Source organism: Macaca fascicularis, chromosome 7 (genome assembly GCF_037993035.2).
Source record: "Macaca fascicularis isolate 582-1 chromosome 7, T2T-MFA8v1.1".
Classification (NCBI taxonomy): domain Eukaryota; kingdom Metazoa; phylum Chordata; class Mammalia; order Primates; family Cercopithecidae; genus Macaca; species Macaca fascicularis.
Window position 1 is genome coordinate 164,592,972 of NC_088381.1, and position 12,502 is coordinate 164,605,473.

The following is a 12,502-nucleotide window of genomic DNA, read 5'->3' on the forward strand; positions in this document are numbered from 1 at the left end:
ATGAGCCTATCATCTTTATTTCTGTCCAAATTGCGGAAGATACTAGACTTTGAAATCTGTTCTTTTTCATTGGACAGTTTATCCTAGACCACAGGTACTTATTTGTGTAACAGTACAATTTTTTTTCTGTAGGTGTGTTTAAATGATATTTTAAAATGTGCTCCTAAAATAATGCTTTTTAAAAAATGATCTAATAGCCGGGCACAGTGGCTTATGCCTGTAATCCCAGCACTTTGGGAGGTTGAGGCGGGTGGATCACGAGGTCAGAAGATCGAGACCGTCCTGGCCAACACGGCGAAGCCCTATCTCTACTAAAAATAGAAAAAAGTAGCCGGGCATGGTGGCGTGCACCTGTAGTCCCAGCTACTCAGGAGACTGAGGCAGGAGAATCACTTGAACCCGGGAAGAGGAGGTTGTAATGAGCCAAGGTCCTGCCACTGCGCTTCAGCCTGGGTGACAGAGCAAGACTCTGTCTCAAAAAAAAAAAAGTTATCTTATAAAAGGCTTGTTTACAGCAGCATCCGCATTTTTGGAACCATGAAATCATACCCTCAGGGATCTGTGCTGACCAAATCTGTGCTGTTTCTTTGCACTGTTACCTTTCCTTTAGAAAAGAAACAATTTTGTAAGCTGAATTCTATGTCTTCAAAATTAGCCTTAACTCTGGTTGTTTTAGACTGTACTTTCCCCAGTGTTTTTGTTTTACTTAAAACTCAATTGGAAAAACATACTGTAGTATTATAGACATAGAAGTTCTCAGATACAAAGAAACTCTCTCTTTTTTTTTTTTTTTTTTGAGACGGAGTCTCGCTCTGTCGCCCAGGCTGGAGTGCAGTGGCCGGATCTCAGCTCACTGCAAGCTCCGCCTCCCGGGTTTACGCCATTCTCCTGCCTCAGCCTCCCGAGTAGCTGGGACTACAGGCACCTGCCACCTCGCCCGGCTAGTTTTTTGTATTTTTTTTAGTAGAGACGGGGTTTCACCGTGTTAGCCAGGATGTTCTCGATCTCCTGACCTCGTGATCCGCCCGACTCGGCCTCCCAAAGTGCTGGGATTACAGGCTTGAGCCACCGCGCCCGGCCAGAAACTCTCTTTATTGAGAGTTACTTTTGGCTAAATATAAGGATGCTTGCCTTATATTTGAGTACTTTTAAGTTCTCGTGTAATGAGATCTCCCCTTACTGAGAAGTATTTTTGGCTAACTGTAAGGCTATTTGCCTAAATTTGGGTACTTTTTAGTATGTAATCAGTCTCTAATTCATATAGATGAAGAACTAAACAGCTAACTTTAATTCAGTGTATGTATTTAGTAGACTTAGTATACCCAGTAGATGGATTTAACAACCTTAATAATTGTGATTAAAGTGACAACTGGGTATTTGTACATTTCCATTTCTGTTTTAAAAATATTGCCTTTTTTTTTCCTCCCCTGAGACAGGGTCTCCCTTTATACAGGCTAGAGGCAGTGTTGCAATCACAGCTCACTGTAGCCTCAACCTGGGCTCAAGGGATCCTCCTACCTCAGCCCCCCAAGTAGGTGGGACTACAGACACTTGTCACCATGCCTGGCTAATTTTTAAATTTTTTTGTAGAGATGGGGCCTCGCTATGTTGTCCAGGTTGATTTCGAACTTGTAGCCTCAAGCAGTCTTCCTGCCTTGGCCTCCCAAAGTGCTGGGACTACAGGCGGTAGCCACCATCCCCAGCCTATATTGCCATGTTTTAAAATTATCTGGTTAAAATACCTATGATACGAAATAATATAGTTTGGACTTTTGGAGGGACATTGTCATGTTCCCAGATAACGAAAAGATCCTGGCTTTAAGGATAATTAAGTTTTTGTTTTGCTGTTTTGAGTCAAGAGTTTTACTCCTGTCACACAGGCTGGAGTGTAGTGGCACAGTTTTGACTCACTGCACCCTCCGCCTCCCAGGCTCAAATGATTTTTCTGCCTCAGCCTCCCACATAGCTGGGACCACAGGTGCGTGCCACCATGCCTGGCTAATTTTTTTGTATTTTTTTTATAGAGGTGGGGTTTCACCATGTTGCCCAGGCTGGTCTTGCTCAAGTGTTCCACCTGCCTCAGCCTCCCAGAGTGCTGTGATTTTTTTTTTTTTTTTCTTAATAGAAATGCCTTAAAAGTAGTTTGACAGATATGGATTGTTGTTTTGTTTGTGTTTCAGATTGATATTTTGTTTGCAAGATTAGCACTGCAGACAATTCCAGAAGATCTGGATCTACGAGATGACAGTCTGCTTAAAAATTTAGATATAAGATGTATAAGAAGTCTTAACGGTATGAGAAAGCCTACTTCCTTTTGTGTACTTCAGTTTTTGTCAGATATTAGTTATTTTTACACAAGTTTTGTATTGAAGCTTTTTATAGCTATATTGTTAACACAGTAGTGAGTTAAATAAAATGTACTTTGCCTAATAAACTACAGAAAGAGTATGTAGTAGTTTATTTCACTCTTACAGTATTTTATACTGTATTTCTTCTGTCATTAATGGTATTCAGGACACTTGAAAAGACCATCTGGCTTTTGTACTCTGTTGCTAGTGATTTAGGTTTCATGGCCTAACCCTAATTAATTTTGATCCTGTTATTCTTTAGTAATGCTTTCAGCATTGCTGAGATCAGAAGGACTACTTTGGTACAATTTTATATTAGCATAGCTTGTTACTGTGCTCTTGAAGAGCAATTCTTGGAAACTTGAGTGGATTAAGTCTTCCTCAGTATATGTGGAAAGTTTTAATTGTGAGTCTAAAATTCAAAATTAGGCAGGTTACAGTTTACTTTGGTTTCTTTGGTCAGTGCTTATGATAGGAGATAAATGCTTTAGTTTTTTTTTCCCCCTCTTAATTGAATTAGCTTTACCGGTTCTACCAAATGAAAATTTATGTTTACTTTTAACTTCAATCTCAGAAAATTTGGAAGCATTACCATTAAACTTTTGATGATTTAATGTTCTGTTTTTTTTGTTGTTGTTGTTTTGTTTTTTTTACCCCTATTAATTAGGTTGCAGGGTAACCGATGAAATTTTACATCTAGTACCAAACATTGACAACTTCAGGTTAACTCTGAGAGCTATCAAACTATGGGCCAAACGTGAGTTGAGAATTTGTTGGCTGGCTTATTAGAAATATTCAAGCTTTTGTTCAACACTAACTTATCTTTTTGCTTTTCCCTTATCAACAGGCCACAACATCTATTCCAATATATTAGGTTTCCTCGGTGGTGTTTCCTGGGCTATGCTAGTAGCAAGAACTTGCCAGCTTTATCCAAATGCAATAGCATCAACTCTTGTACATAAATTTTTCTTGGTATTTTCTAAATGGTATGTGTTTAGATTATATTAAAATAAAATTGATTGTAGACACTGAAGTTTAGTCTTATTTCTATGACATTTCTGCAGCTGGTTTCAGATTCAAATTTTAGTTCATGATGTAGTCATGTAGGCAGCCTTGGAGATCACATTGTATTTAAAATGGCAAACTGAAACTCTATTTCTTTTCCCTAGTTTGGCCAGGATAGTAAGGCAGATTCTATTTGTGCTTCCTTGCATAAACTTACCCCTGAATAAACTCTGAATTTTAGCAGCTAAGATCCAATTTATTGATAGGTTGGGAAATCGGTTACTATACTTTTGGATAAAAGTTGTACACACCACCTCTTGCACTCTTTGAATCCTCTGTCAGTATAGGCCATTAGTTTCTTGTGATTGTTTTTTTTCTTTTTGCTTTCAGCATTTATTTTGGCCTAATATTAAAGATACAAATTTTCATAAGAAGCTTTTAAAGAATAAATTAACATTAAGTGCTTCAGGACAAAAAAGGAATTTGAGATTAGTCATTAACCCAGGAGAGGTTTTTTTTTCTTTTTTTTTAAGTTTCTTCATTTCATTTCCACATTTGTCAACTATGATTTAAGAAAAATTAGGATAAAAGATTACTGCCATTTTATATTAATTGCCTTGGCCCAATAGGTGAGAGTTCTTGGTTTTTAATCAAATTAAGATAAATCGTCCATTCCTGTTCTTACGAACTCCTGCTCCTCCCTCTGCAAAAGAGATGTTCTTTTCTAGTAATTTTATAAAAATTAGAGTTATTTGAGACAATTTAGAACTGTGTTCAACTGGAGGAAAAATAAAAAAAATTTAGAACCATGCCACACTTTTCAGTACACATTCTGGCTGTTTGGGGATTTAGTAGCACTAATAACCAGGCGTGATAAGATTAAAGAATGTCAGAATTTCTCTTAATGCTACACATATATAAGCAAATAATGTTTTTAAGAAGCTAACCTTGATGTTAAGAATGGCAGATGTTCTCCAGTTTTTACCTCTTTCATATGGGACCAAAGTAGCTAGTATATGGAACACATATGAACATGTGTTTATGCCACCCAAGTTTTACTACTATACTTGTCTTACGACTTTTAAGTCATGAATCCTTATTAATTTTCATAATTATTCATACCCTTTTGCCTGTGATCAGAAGTAACTTTTAAAATTATCAGTTGACTTTGGATGGAACTAGTATAAAGGCAGGAATTTTGTCTTTTCAGTGGAGATTTATTCTGTTCAAGGTTGAAGTGGACACATCATTATCTTGGGATGGTACTTCTTTATTTAAATAGTCCTTTAAAGTTCTTTGAGTGGCAGAGAATATATTTTGTTTCAGTCTGAGAAGGCTACCAGATGATTTAAGTTCATTTCATAGTTAGGAGAAAAAGATTTTTGAGTAGTCTAATGTCGTCAGAAAGGAATAAAACGTTGTATGTACCAAGAAGGCAGAATGAAGAAGGATCACATTCACAAATGCTGTATGTTTAACAAAATACGTTTAGATGGTAATATCCAATAGTCTTATCAAGTGCTACAATCTTTTTAAACAGGGAATGGCCAAATCCAGTGCTATTGAAACAGCCTGAAGAATGCAATCTTAATTTGCCTGTATGGGACCCAAGGGTTAGTGTATTATTTTTTCCCCTACCAATTCACACTGTGCAATAACAAGTAAAAATCATCTGCATAAACTCCAGGGAGACTTCCAGCCTTTTACTTATGAGTGGTCATGTCCGTATTACACTTTCTTTTAGATAACCTCAACTATAATTGTCCTCAACTATAATTGATGTGAGAAGCATAATTATGTACCCTGTAAACCACATTTAATTGTACATAGTTTTTAATACAGATTTTACTAACATTTTAATTTATTCTATATAGAACTACCTTGTAAGTCAAAGTTGTGTGGGCATTTGTGCTTTTAAAAAAATAAAAGGATACTAAAAATCCCTGTATTTTTTTATTTTATCTAAGTATTTTGCTAAAGTTGGGTTGTTATAGGAAAGCTGTTACTTAATGTTTACATGTGGCATATAACTTCTAAGCAGTCTCACTTTAATTACCATGATGTAATTGTAAAAAAAAAATTGGTTTAGATTATTTTAGAGATTATAAAAACATGGTTGGGCTAAAGAAGACCTTCCATTCTGTTTCTTGGGAAGTTACAACATTTACCACTTACTCATTTTAAATGTTAACAACATGCACTTTATAAACTGATAAAAGAAATTTAGGTTTGAATAAGATTTCCTAAGTTTATGAAATCCTATTTTTCTAAATTTATCTTACTGCAATATCAAAAATTTTAAATTCTGTTGAATTACATCAAGCTATGCATTTTCAGGTTTTCCAAACCTCAAGGCATTTACTTTTAGAGGATGTGAATTTACAACTTCCTTTGTGGAAGTGTGCCACTTACCTGATATACAGATTTAAAATTAACAGTATATCATTTCATTATCTCCTAACATTTCAACATGGATAATATAGTTTCACCGTGTGTTAATAAGCTTGAACTCCTTAATAGTTTAAGGGTATAGTAAGAACTTACGTTTCTATCTTGTTGAAAATTAGCTTTACAAAACATATTGTAGCATGACATGTCTCTAAAGGTAATTGTATGTGCATCCCTATTTCTGTTGTTGAATAAAGAAAAACTAAACATCAATAGATTCCCAAGCAGAACTTTTTTGTTGTTGTTCAGCCAGGCACACTTTCTAGTAAGGTTGCCAAAATCCAAATTGAAACAGATCATTAGTTTAGATGAAATCTTTGATTCTATAAAAAATTCCTATAAAAACAATGTCTCTACATGGTTTTTCTTTCTCAACTCCAGCTATGAATGAAATAAAAAATATAATCATTGGTTCAGTTTAACAAGGGGTAAAAAGCCCAAGTATCTGTTGCATATGTACTTGAAGAAACTGATTGGCTGTTGTTGTATGTAGGTAAACCCCAGTGATAGGTACCATCTTATGCCTATAATTACACCAGCATACCCACAACAGAACTCCACGTACAATGTGTCCGTTTCAACACGGATGGTCATGGTTGAGGAGTTTAAACAAGGTAAGTGTTTATCCTTATGCTCTGATTTATACACGAAGGATTTACATACCATTGTAGACCCGGTAGTCAACTGTGCAACTTAAATTGAAGGATTCACTGAAGTGGATTTTGGTGTTCATTTATTACAGTATATATTTGAGAACTGCAAAAAATTCCTTTTAGGCAATTTATGTTTTATAACAAGTTGGAAGATTAACCAACAGTTAAAACCAGTAGGCTGGTTTAGTTCCATACTATTGCCTTGTAAAATTATAAATGATGACAGTTTGTCTACACTGGTTGAAATGAGAGATGTTTAGCAGGCTGCGTACTCCTGGGAAAGAACTTTGAGCAGCAATGGGGCCAAACCACCCAATTAGATTCCATTATTTTTTGGAGGAACCTTTTAACTTTTGAACCTACTTGTGCTGTTAATTTGAAGGTATAGCTACTACCAAATAGTCTTTGAGAGAACTGAAACAAGATTGGTTTGACTGAAAACAGTGGTTTGACTGAAAACAATGAAATAGAATCAGCTGTTTGACTACTAGCTTTAAATTTACACATTTAAAATTCCTGAGTATTTTATGCTTTAGTTTCATCTTTAGTCTAAAGAGGCCCATCAAGGGAAGATGCCTCTATCCTTTAGAAACAACAGGAAAACTTGTTTTTAGAAAGGCAAGAAACAAAGTATATTGGAAATTTTTCCTTCTCGGGTAACTGGAGTGTTTAAGAAAGAAGGTCATTCTATGAGCATGGCATTTTAGAATAATCGTACTTTACCAGAAACCTGGTTCTGAAAATATCTTCCAGCTTTTTAAAAAAAGTATGTATGTATATAAGAATATGTCTAAAATCATAAGCTAAAACTATATATGTTAAAATTCTGGTTTTAGGATTATAGTGAGTGCATGTAGTATGATTAAGATTATGTAAAATTCTAGATTATAGACTGAAGTATGCAAACATTTTAATATGTTTTTAATTTAGGTCTTGCTATCACAGATGAAATTTTGCTGAGTAAGGCAGAGTGGTCCAAACTTTTTGAAGCTCCAAACTTCTTTCAAAAGTACAAGTATGTATTTTAAGGCATGTCGGACATGTTGCTCTCTTAAATAATGGTTTAATGGTAGCACATATGAGCTTTCTTCTTGCTGGATTAATGTTTTGGATTTTCCTTTAAACATCTGTAGAATTTTCTTTCCTGTCACAAGGACATACTGTTTTAGTGAACTCCTTAGTTTTTTTTTGGTTGTGGTAATGAATGTGAAGCCCCTTTGATTTTTCTGCTCCATCTAACTGAGCTCCTGCTACGTTTGTAGCAACATCAGTTCCGTAGGCATACCTCAGTCATGACAAAAACAGTACATCTGTATAGTGGCAAGTGGATGCATCCTGAAAATCTGTAGTTAATAATTCTCTACTAAGACACAGTATTTTCATCTAATTCTGGAAACTCGTTAATCACTAAGAATCTTTAAAACAAAGACAAAGTTAATAAAATGTCAATATATATTCAATTAAATGTTTTCAATAGTTACAGCACATTATTGGCCTGCCATTTTCCCCCAATTGTTAATAAAACCCCTTCAAATATTTCTACAACTAGCTTTCATGAATCTAAGTGGGTGTTAATAATTTTAATTAATGGTTTAATGCCTTAGTACAGGTTAAAAGCTTCATTAATTGTGTTAGTTTTGATGAAAAATGTAAGTTATAATCTTATTTAAAAAAAGCAGGCAAACCACAGGCTTGCACTTTTATTTGCCCTGGGCTGAAAATGTGCCAAAGTCCCACTTACAATTTTTTTTTTTTAAATGCTTGAAACTTTTCTGACCATTTGATCTTGTGTTGGATTGTGTTTTGTAATAATCTAAGCAGGATTGCTTTATGCTATTCCCCAATTAAAAGCAAGAATGACGACCTCCATGATGTCTCTGTGTTTTGTTTCTGTATCTTTTGCATGAGGAAGCAGTAACGAGCCAGTAAGGAAGCACTGTGTTGTCAGTGAACGTTAAAGTAGCATGACCATTAAATACTCTTATTTTATTACAGCTTCCCCCATAAATTGTGATTTCTGTTTGACAGATAATTTTTCTTTGTTTTTATTTTAACCAATGTAGAGGAAGTACCTTGGAACATTTACACTAATAAACATGTATATAGATACTTTTAAAACTTGATACACAGGAGACACAGTTACATGTAAGGAGAATAATAAAGGAATTGGTTTTACAGGAAAGTATTAGTACCCCTTAATTCCTGGAATCAATGATGAAACTAGATTTAAACTTTGTTCTATTCACTTTCTTATAGGACTGTGATGGGGCTTCTTTCACTTTAAGAAAGATTAATGTTTACATTGAACAAACCTTAATGTCATTTTATTCAAATTCACATTATTAGCACTTTGGTGCTTTTTCTAAAGCTTGCTTACTGTTTCTTTTAAAAGTTTTAAACTATGTTTCAGTCCTTGCTGGATAGTACCTATAAGTTCTTTGACTGGTTAAAAGATATATTACTAATCTTCACTGAAGTTTTTGTGAAACAATCAAATTTTTTTAGGTTATAAAAAAGGAAGCAGCAACAAATAGAGGAAATTACATCAGGAAAATTTACATTTCTGCTGAGTGTCTTCTGAAAACTTTTGAAATATGACAGTGGGCTATTTTTATCCATACCAAATTCTATTTATATTTTTAATTGTTCTCCAGAAATTTGCGTCTAAGATAAAGTGATGACTATCATTAGGCTTTTGGAGGTATTCACAGATTTGAATTTTTAAAAACATCCTCATGTAAAATACCCCAAAGATTGACTGTACAACCAAATGGAAATGTTTAGTCTTCCCATAAGTCAGAGTTGATTCAATCTTAATTGAGACATATCATGAAATACTGCCTGTTGATATGTGTAGGATTTTAAATCATGTGAAATATACCTGACATTCTTGGAAGGAGCCAGAACCATGGAGAAAAATCTCATTTGTCTTAAAAGGCAAACTAATCATCTTCCAGAAAGATATGTCAGTGTTCCTTAACAAAAAGGGGTAACATTGTTTTGTGAAGTTTTTGGAGTTCTAAGAAAACAGTTTTTTAAATGCCGCCTCTGAGACAATTCGAGTTAACAAGTAACTAGCAGTAAATCACTAACATTAGGAAATGTGAATACTTACTTCAGGTGTTAGATTTCACTAGGAATAAAGGAAAAGTATTAGGTAAACCAGTGTATTCTCTAAGGTGCAAGATGATTTTATAATTTCATGTGTATGTATAGTAACCTTAAATTTGTTTAAAAAAGTTAAAAACAGGAAACTAAATCTTGGTCTTGAATTACGTAGATAGAGACTTACAAACATTTTTGACTAAGATGTGCCAGCTTTTTATTGTATGTATCTGAGTTATCTTCCCAGGTGAGATGAAATGATCTTCAAGAGATTCACTTAGAGAATTTGTTTTGCAAATAGCAGTTAGGTAATACAGTAACTAAATTAATTGTTTTTAGGGCACTTTGCATAAATACTAATTATTTTGGGATATATTTTTATAGTTAAATTTACTTTTAACTATTTTAAACTATTTTTATTGGAAACTGAATTTTTTTTTAATTTGGGGAAAAGGTAATGGCAATTGCATTAAGACTTCAAAGTCTCACATGGAGGCATTTGAGCATCATAAACATGACAGTTTAAACATGGCACTTGTAAAATAGGGGATCGTTTTTTGGTACATCAACAAAATGTAGTCTAATTTAGATGTACATGTACACTAGGTTTCTGTGGTCTGATTGGGACCTTAAGAATTGAGTACCAGTCCTGGTTTTAAAAATTAAAAATAGAGATGTTTAGAGAATGCAGTTGGAATTTTGTTTTGTAAATGAATTCCTAATGACTCAAGATATTTGCAGGTTATTTTTTATTAAACTTAACTATTGCATTTTATATCTCTCAACTCAAATTTGTTTAAATGTGGCTGAGTAAAGGACATTTAACTTCAGCGTAAATACTTGTTAGAATTAACATTTCTACCTATATGTGAATATTTGCATTTGTGTGTAAGATATGTACAGAGTAGGTACTCTTTCCCTTTTGGATTTTGGTAAGAAGTAATGTTGAACTCTAGGATTCAGAGCTTTGAATTGCCAACAAAACTGTGTCCAAATGGATTGTGTATTTCCTCTTTATAAATAAAGAACATTGTATATCATTTAAGGTTTTGTTGACGACTAAGGTGGTTATTAAGAATTTCCATTTTAATAATGTGTTGTAAGAGTGATTTAGAGACTGCAGGAGTTTTGTCCCTGCCCTTAGATGGACCCAGACAGCTTTGTGTTTTTGTGTACGTGCCTGATTTCTGTACTTCATTGTCTCCTGTTATAAGTTGCTGTACTTTTGTGAGAGAGCTCTTTCTGCATGTTCTTTACCTTTTTTTTTTTTTTAAACCAGTTAGCCATTTTTAATATTTTAGGGACCTAGAAATCAGGTTAGTGAGCTTGTTAGGATTTTGATTTAAGAGCATTTGGAACTCTTGAGTATGGATTTTTCTATACATAAAATACATGAATTTTTAATGCTTTTATATGACTTTTGTTGACTTATTTGGGCCATCTGTGCTTGCTCATGTATTTGACATTTTCCAAATAATGCTGAGCAAATTAAACTGGTAAAGGAAGTATTGGTTTGTAGGGGTTTGGACTGCATATTCACATGGCTCTATATTCCTTGTTTTTTATATATCTCTGTTACCTTAAGTTTATAGACTTCAAGTTAACTCCATTGAACTTTACATACCTCTGCCAGTAGAATGTGTACTATTACCCCATTTTACAGACGATGTACGCAAGACTTAGAATTGCCTAGGATTACATAGCTGTGAAGAATTGAAACCATTTTTCAAATACATTTTTTAAAATAGGTTTGGTAGTTTTTTCTCTGGGTCTAGGTCAGATTTTTGCTCTTGGTTAGAAACTACACTTATAAAATGTGTTAGAAAGTATTAGGTAGACTTTTCAAAGAGTAAAATAATTTTAAAATTTTGGTGATACTGCTACTTTTGAAACTAGTATCAATACTTATCAATACTAGTTGATGTCAGTTTGCTTTTTGCTGTAGAGATTCTGGTGTGAAATTTGGCTCCCAGCACTGGGTACTATAGAAGAGTATATTGGATTGAACTTTTTTAGTCTTAGAAAACTGAATCATAGTAGTTACATTTGAGTTGTAAATAGTTTTAAAAAGACTTCAGTATTTATTTGATCATGATGCTATTTTCTGAAGTGAAAACTTGGCTTTTGTCTAATATGAATGGGATTGAGTTTTGGATAAAAATCGGATTTCTTTGTTGCTGTCATATTAGTGATTTTTTTTTCTTTTTTGATTATAGAAACGTATACTCTTAATTGGGAAAAAAATCACAGGGCCTAACTGTAGTATTTAGTTTAATTTTCACTACTGTTTAATTTGAATTTAGAAGCATGATGTGTTCGATACTGTTTTTGAAGTTACTGTTGTAGTGTGTGTATTTAGTGATAAATTGTGTCTAAAGCCATGGTGTTTTGATTCCATTGAAACATTTTTAAGTAGATTATATTTTAGTGAGCAACTCTTTAAGGCAGAGCACTCAATCGGTGTCATTGAGCAAAACTATTAATGCTTATTTATACTTCTTCAATTAAGCTGCTTTTCGGTAATTATTCATAAAGTCACTGTTTTTCAGAAGAATTAAACTCACTAGTAGTTAGAAACGTGGAATTTAGCATATATGATTTTATGTGCATATTGAGATTGTAGTGCCCCTTGCTAAATTGATGTGGATCTATAATTGTAAGGAAGCTTATTACTTTATGGTCTAATATCCAGCACAAAACATGTAAATAAAATAAATAGCATGTTGTCTTTATCTTCAAAGGCATTATATTGTACTTCTAGCAAGTGCACCAACAGAAAAACAACGCCTAGAATGGTGAGTATAAGAATAGACTTTACAGAAAAAGCAAACTTCAGAATGAATCACATAGCCACTGAACACAGTAGGAGATGGGAGGAAGTCCTTAAAACTTCTAGTTTGGTTTGATTTGTTCACAAATGGAGCTGCTTTACTGTGTGTAGTG

At 33.9% G+C, this 12,502-nt stretch overlaps 1 protein-coding gene across 8 annotated transcripts in view; it reads left to right on the plus strand.

Moving 5' to 3' along the window:
* Nucleotides 1-12,502, plus strand: part of PAPOLA (poly(A) polymerase alpha) — a 65,792-nt gene that overhangs the window by 27,267 nt on the left and 26,023 nt on the right. For all 8 annotated transcript variants that reach the window (XM_005562169.4, XM_005562172.4, XM_005562173.4 and 5 more), the window contains exons 7-13: nucleotides 2,181-2,292; nucleotides 3,016-3,105; nucleotides 3,196-3,334; nucleotides 4,894-4,966; nucleotides 6,295-6,415; nucleotides 7,385-7,469; nucleotides 12,301-12,354. In XM_005562169.4, coding sequence (XP_005562226.1) covers nucleotides 2,181-2,292; nucleotides 3,016-3,105; nucleotides 3,196-3,334; nucleotides 4,894-4,966; nucleotides 6,295-6,415; nucleotides 7,385-7,469; nucleotides 12,301-12,354 — 674 coding nt within the window. The remainder of the gene's footprint in view (nucleotides 1-2,180; nucleotides 2,293-3,015; nucleotides 3,106-3,195; nucleotides 3,335-4,893; nucleotides 4,967-6,294; nucleotides 6,416-7,384; nucleotides 7,470-12,300; nucleotides 12,355-12,502) is intronic.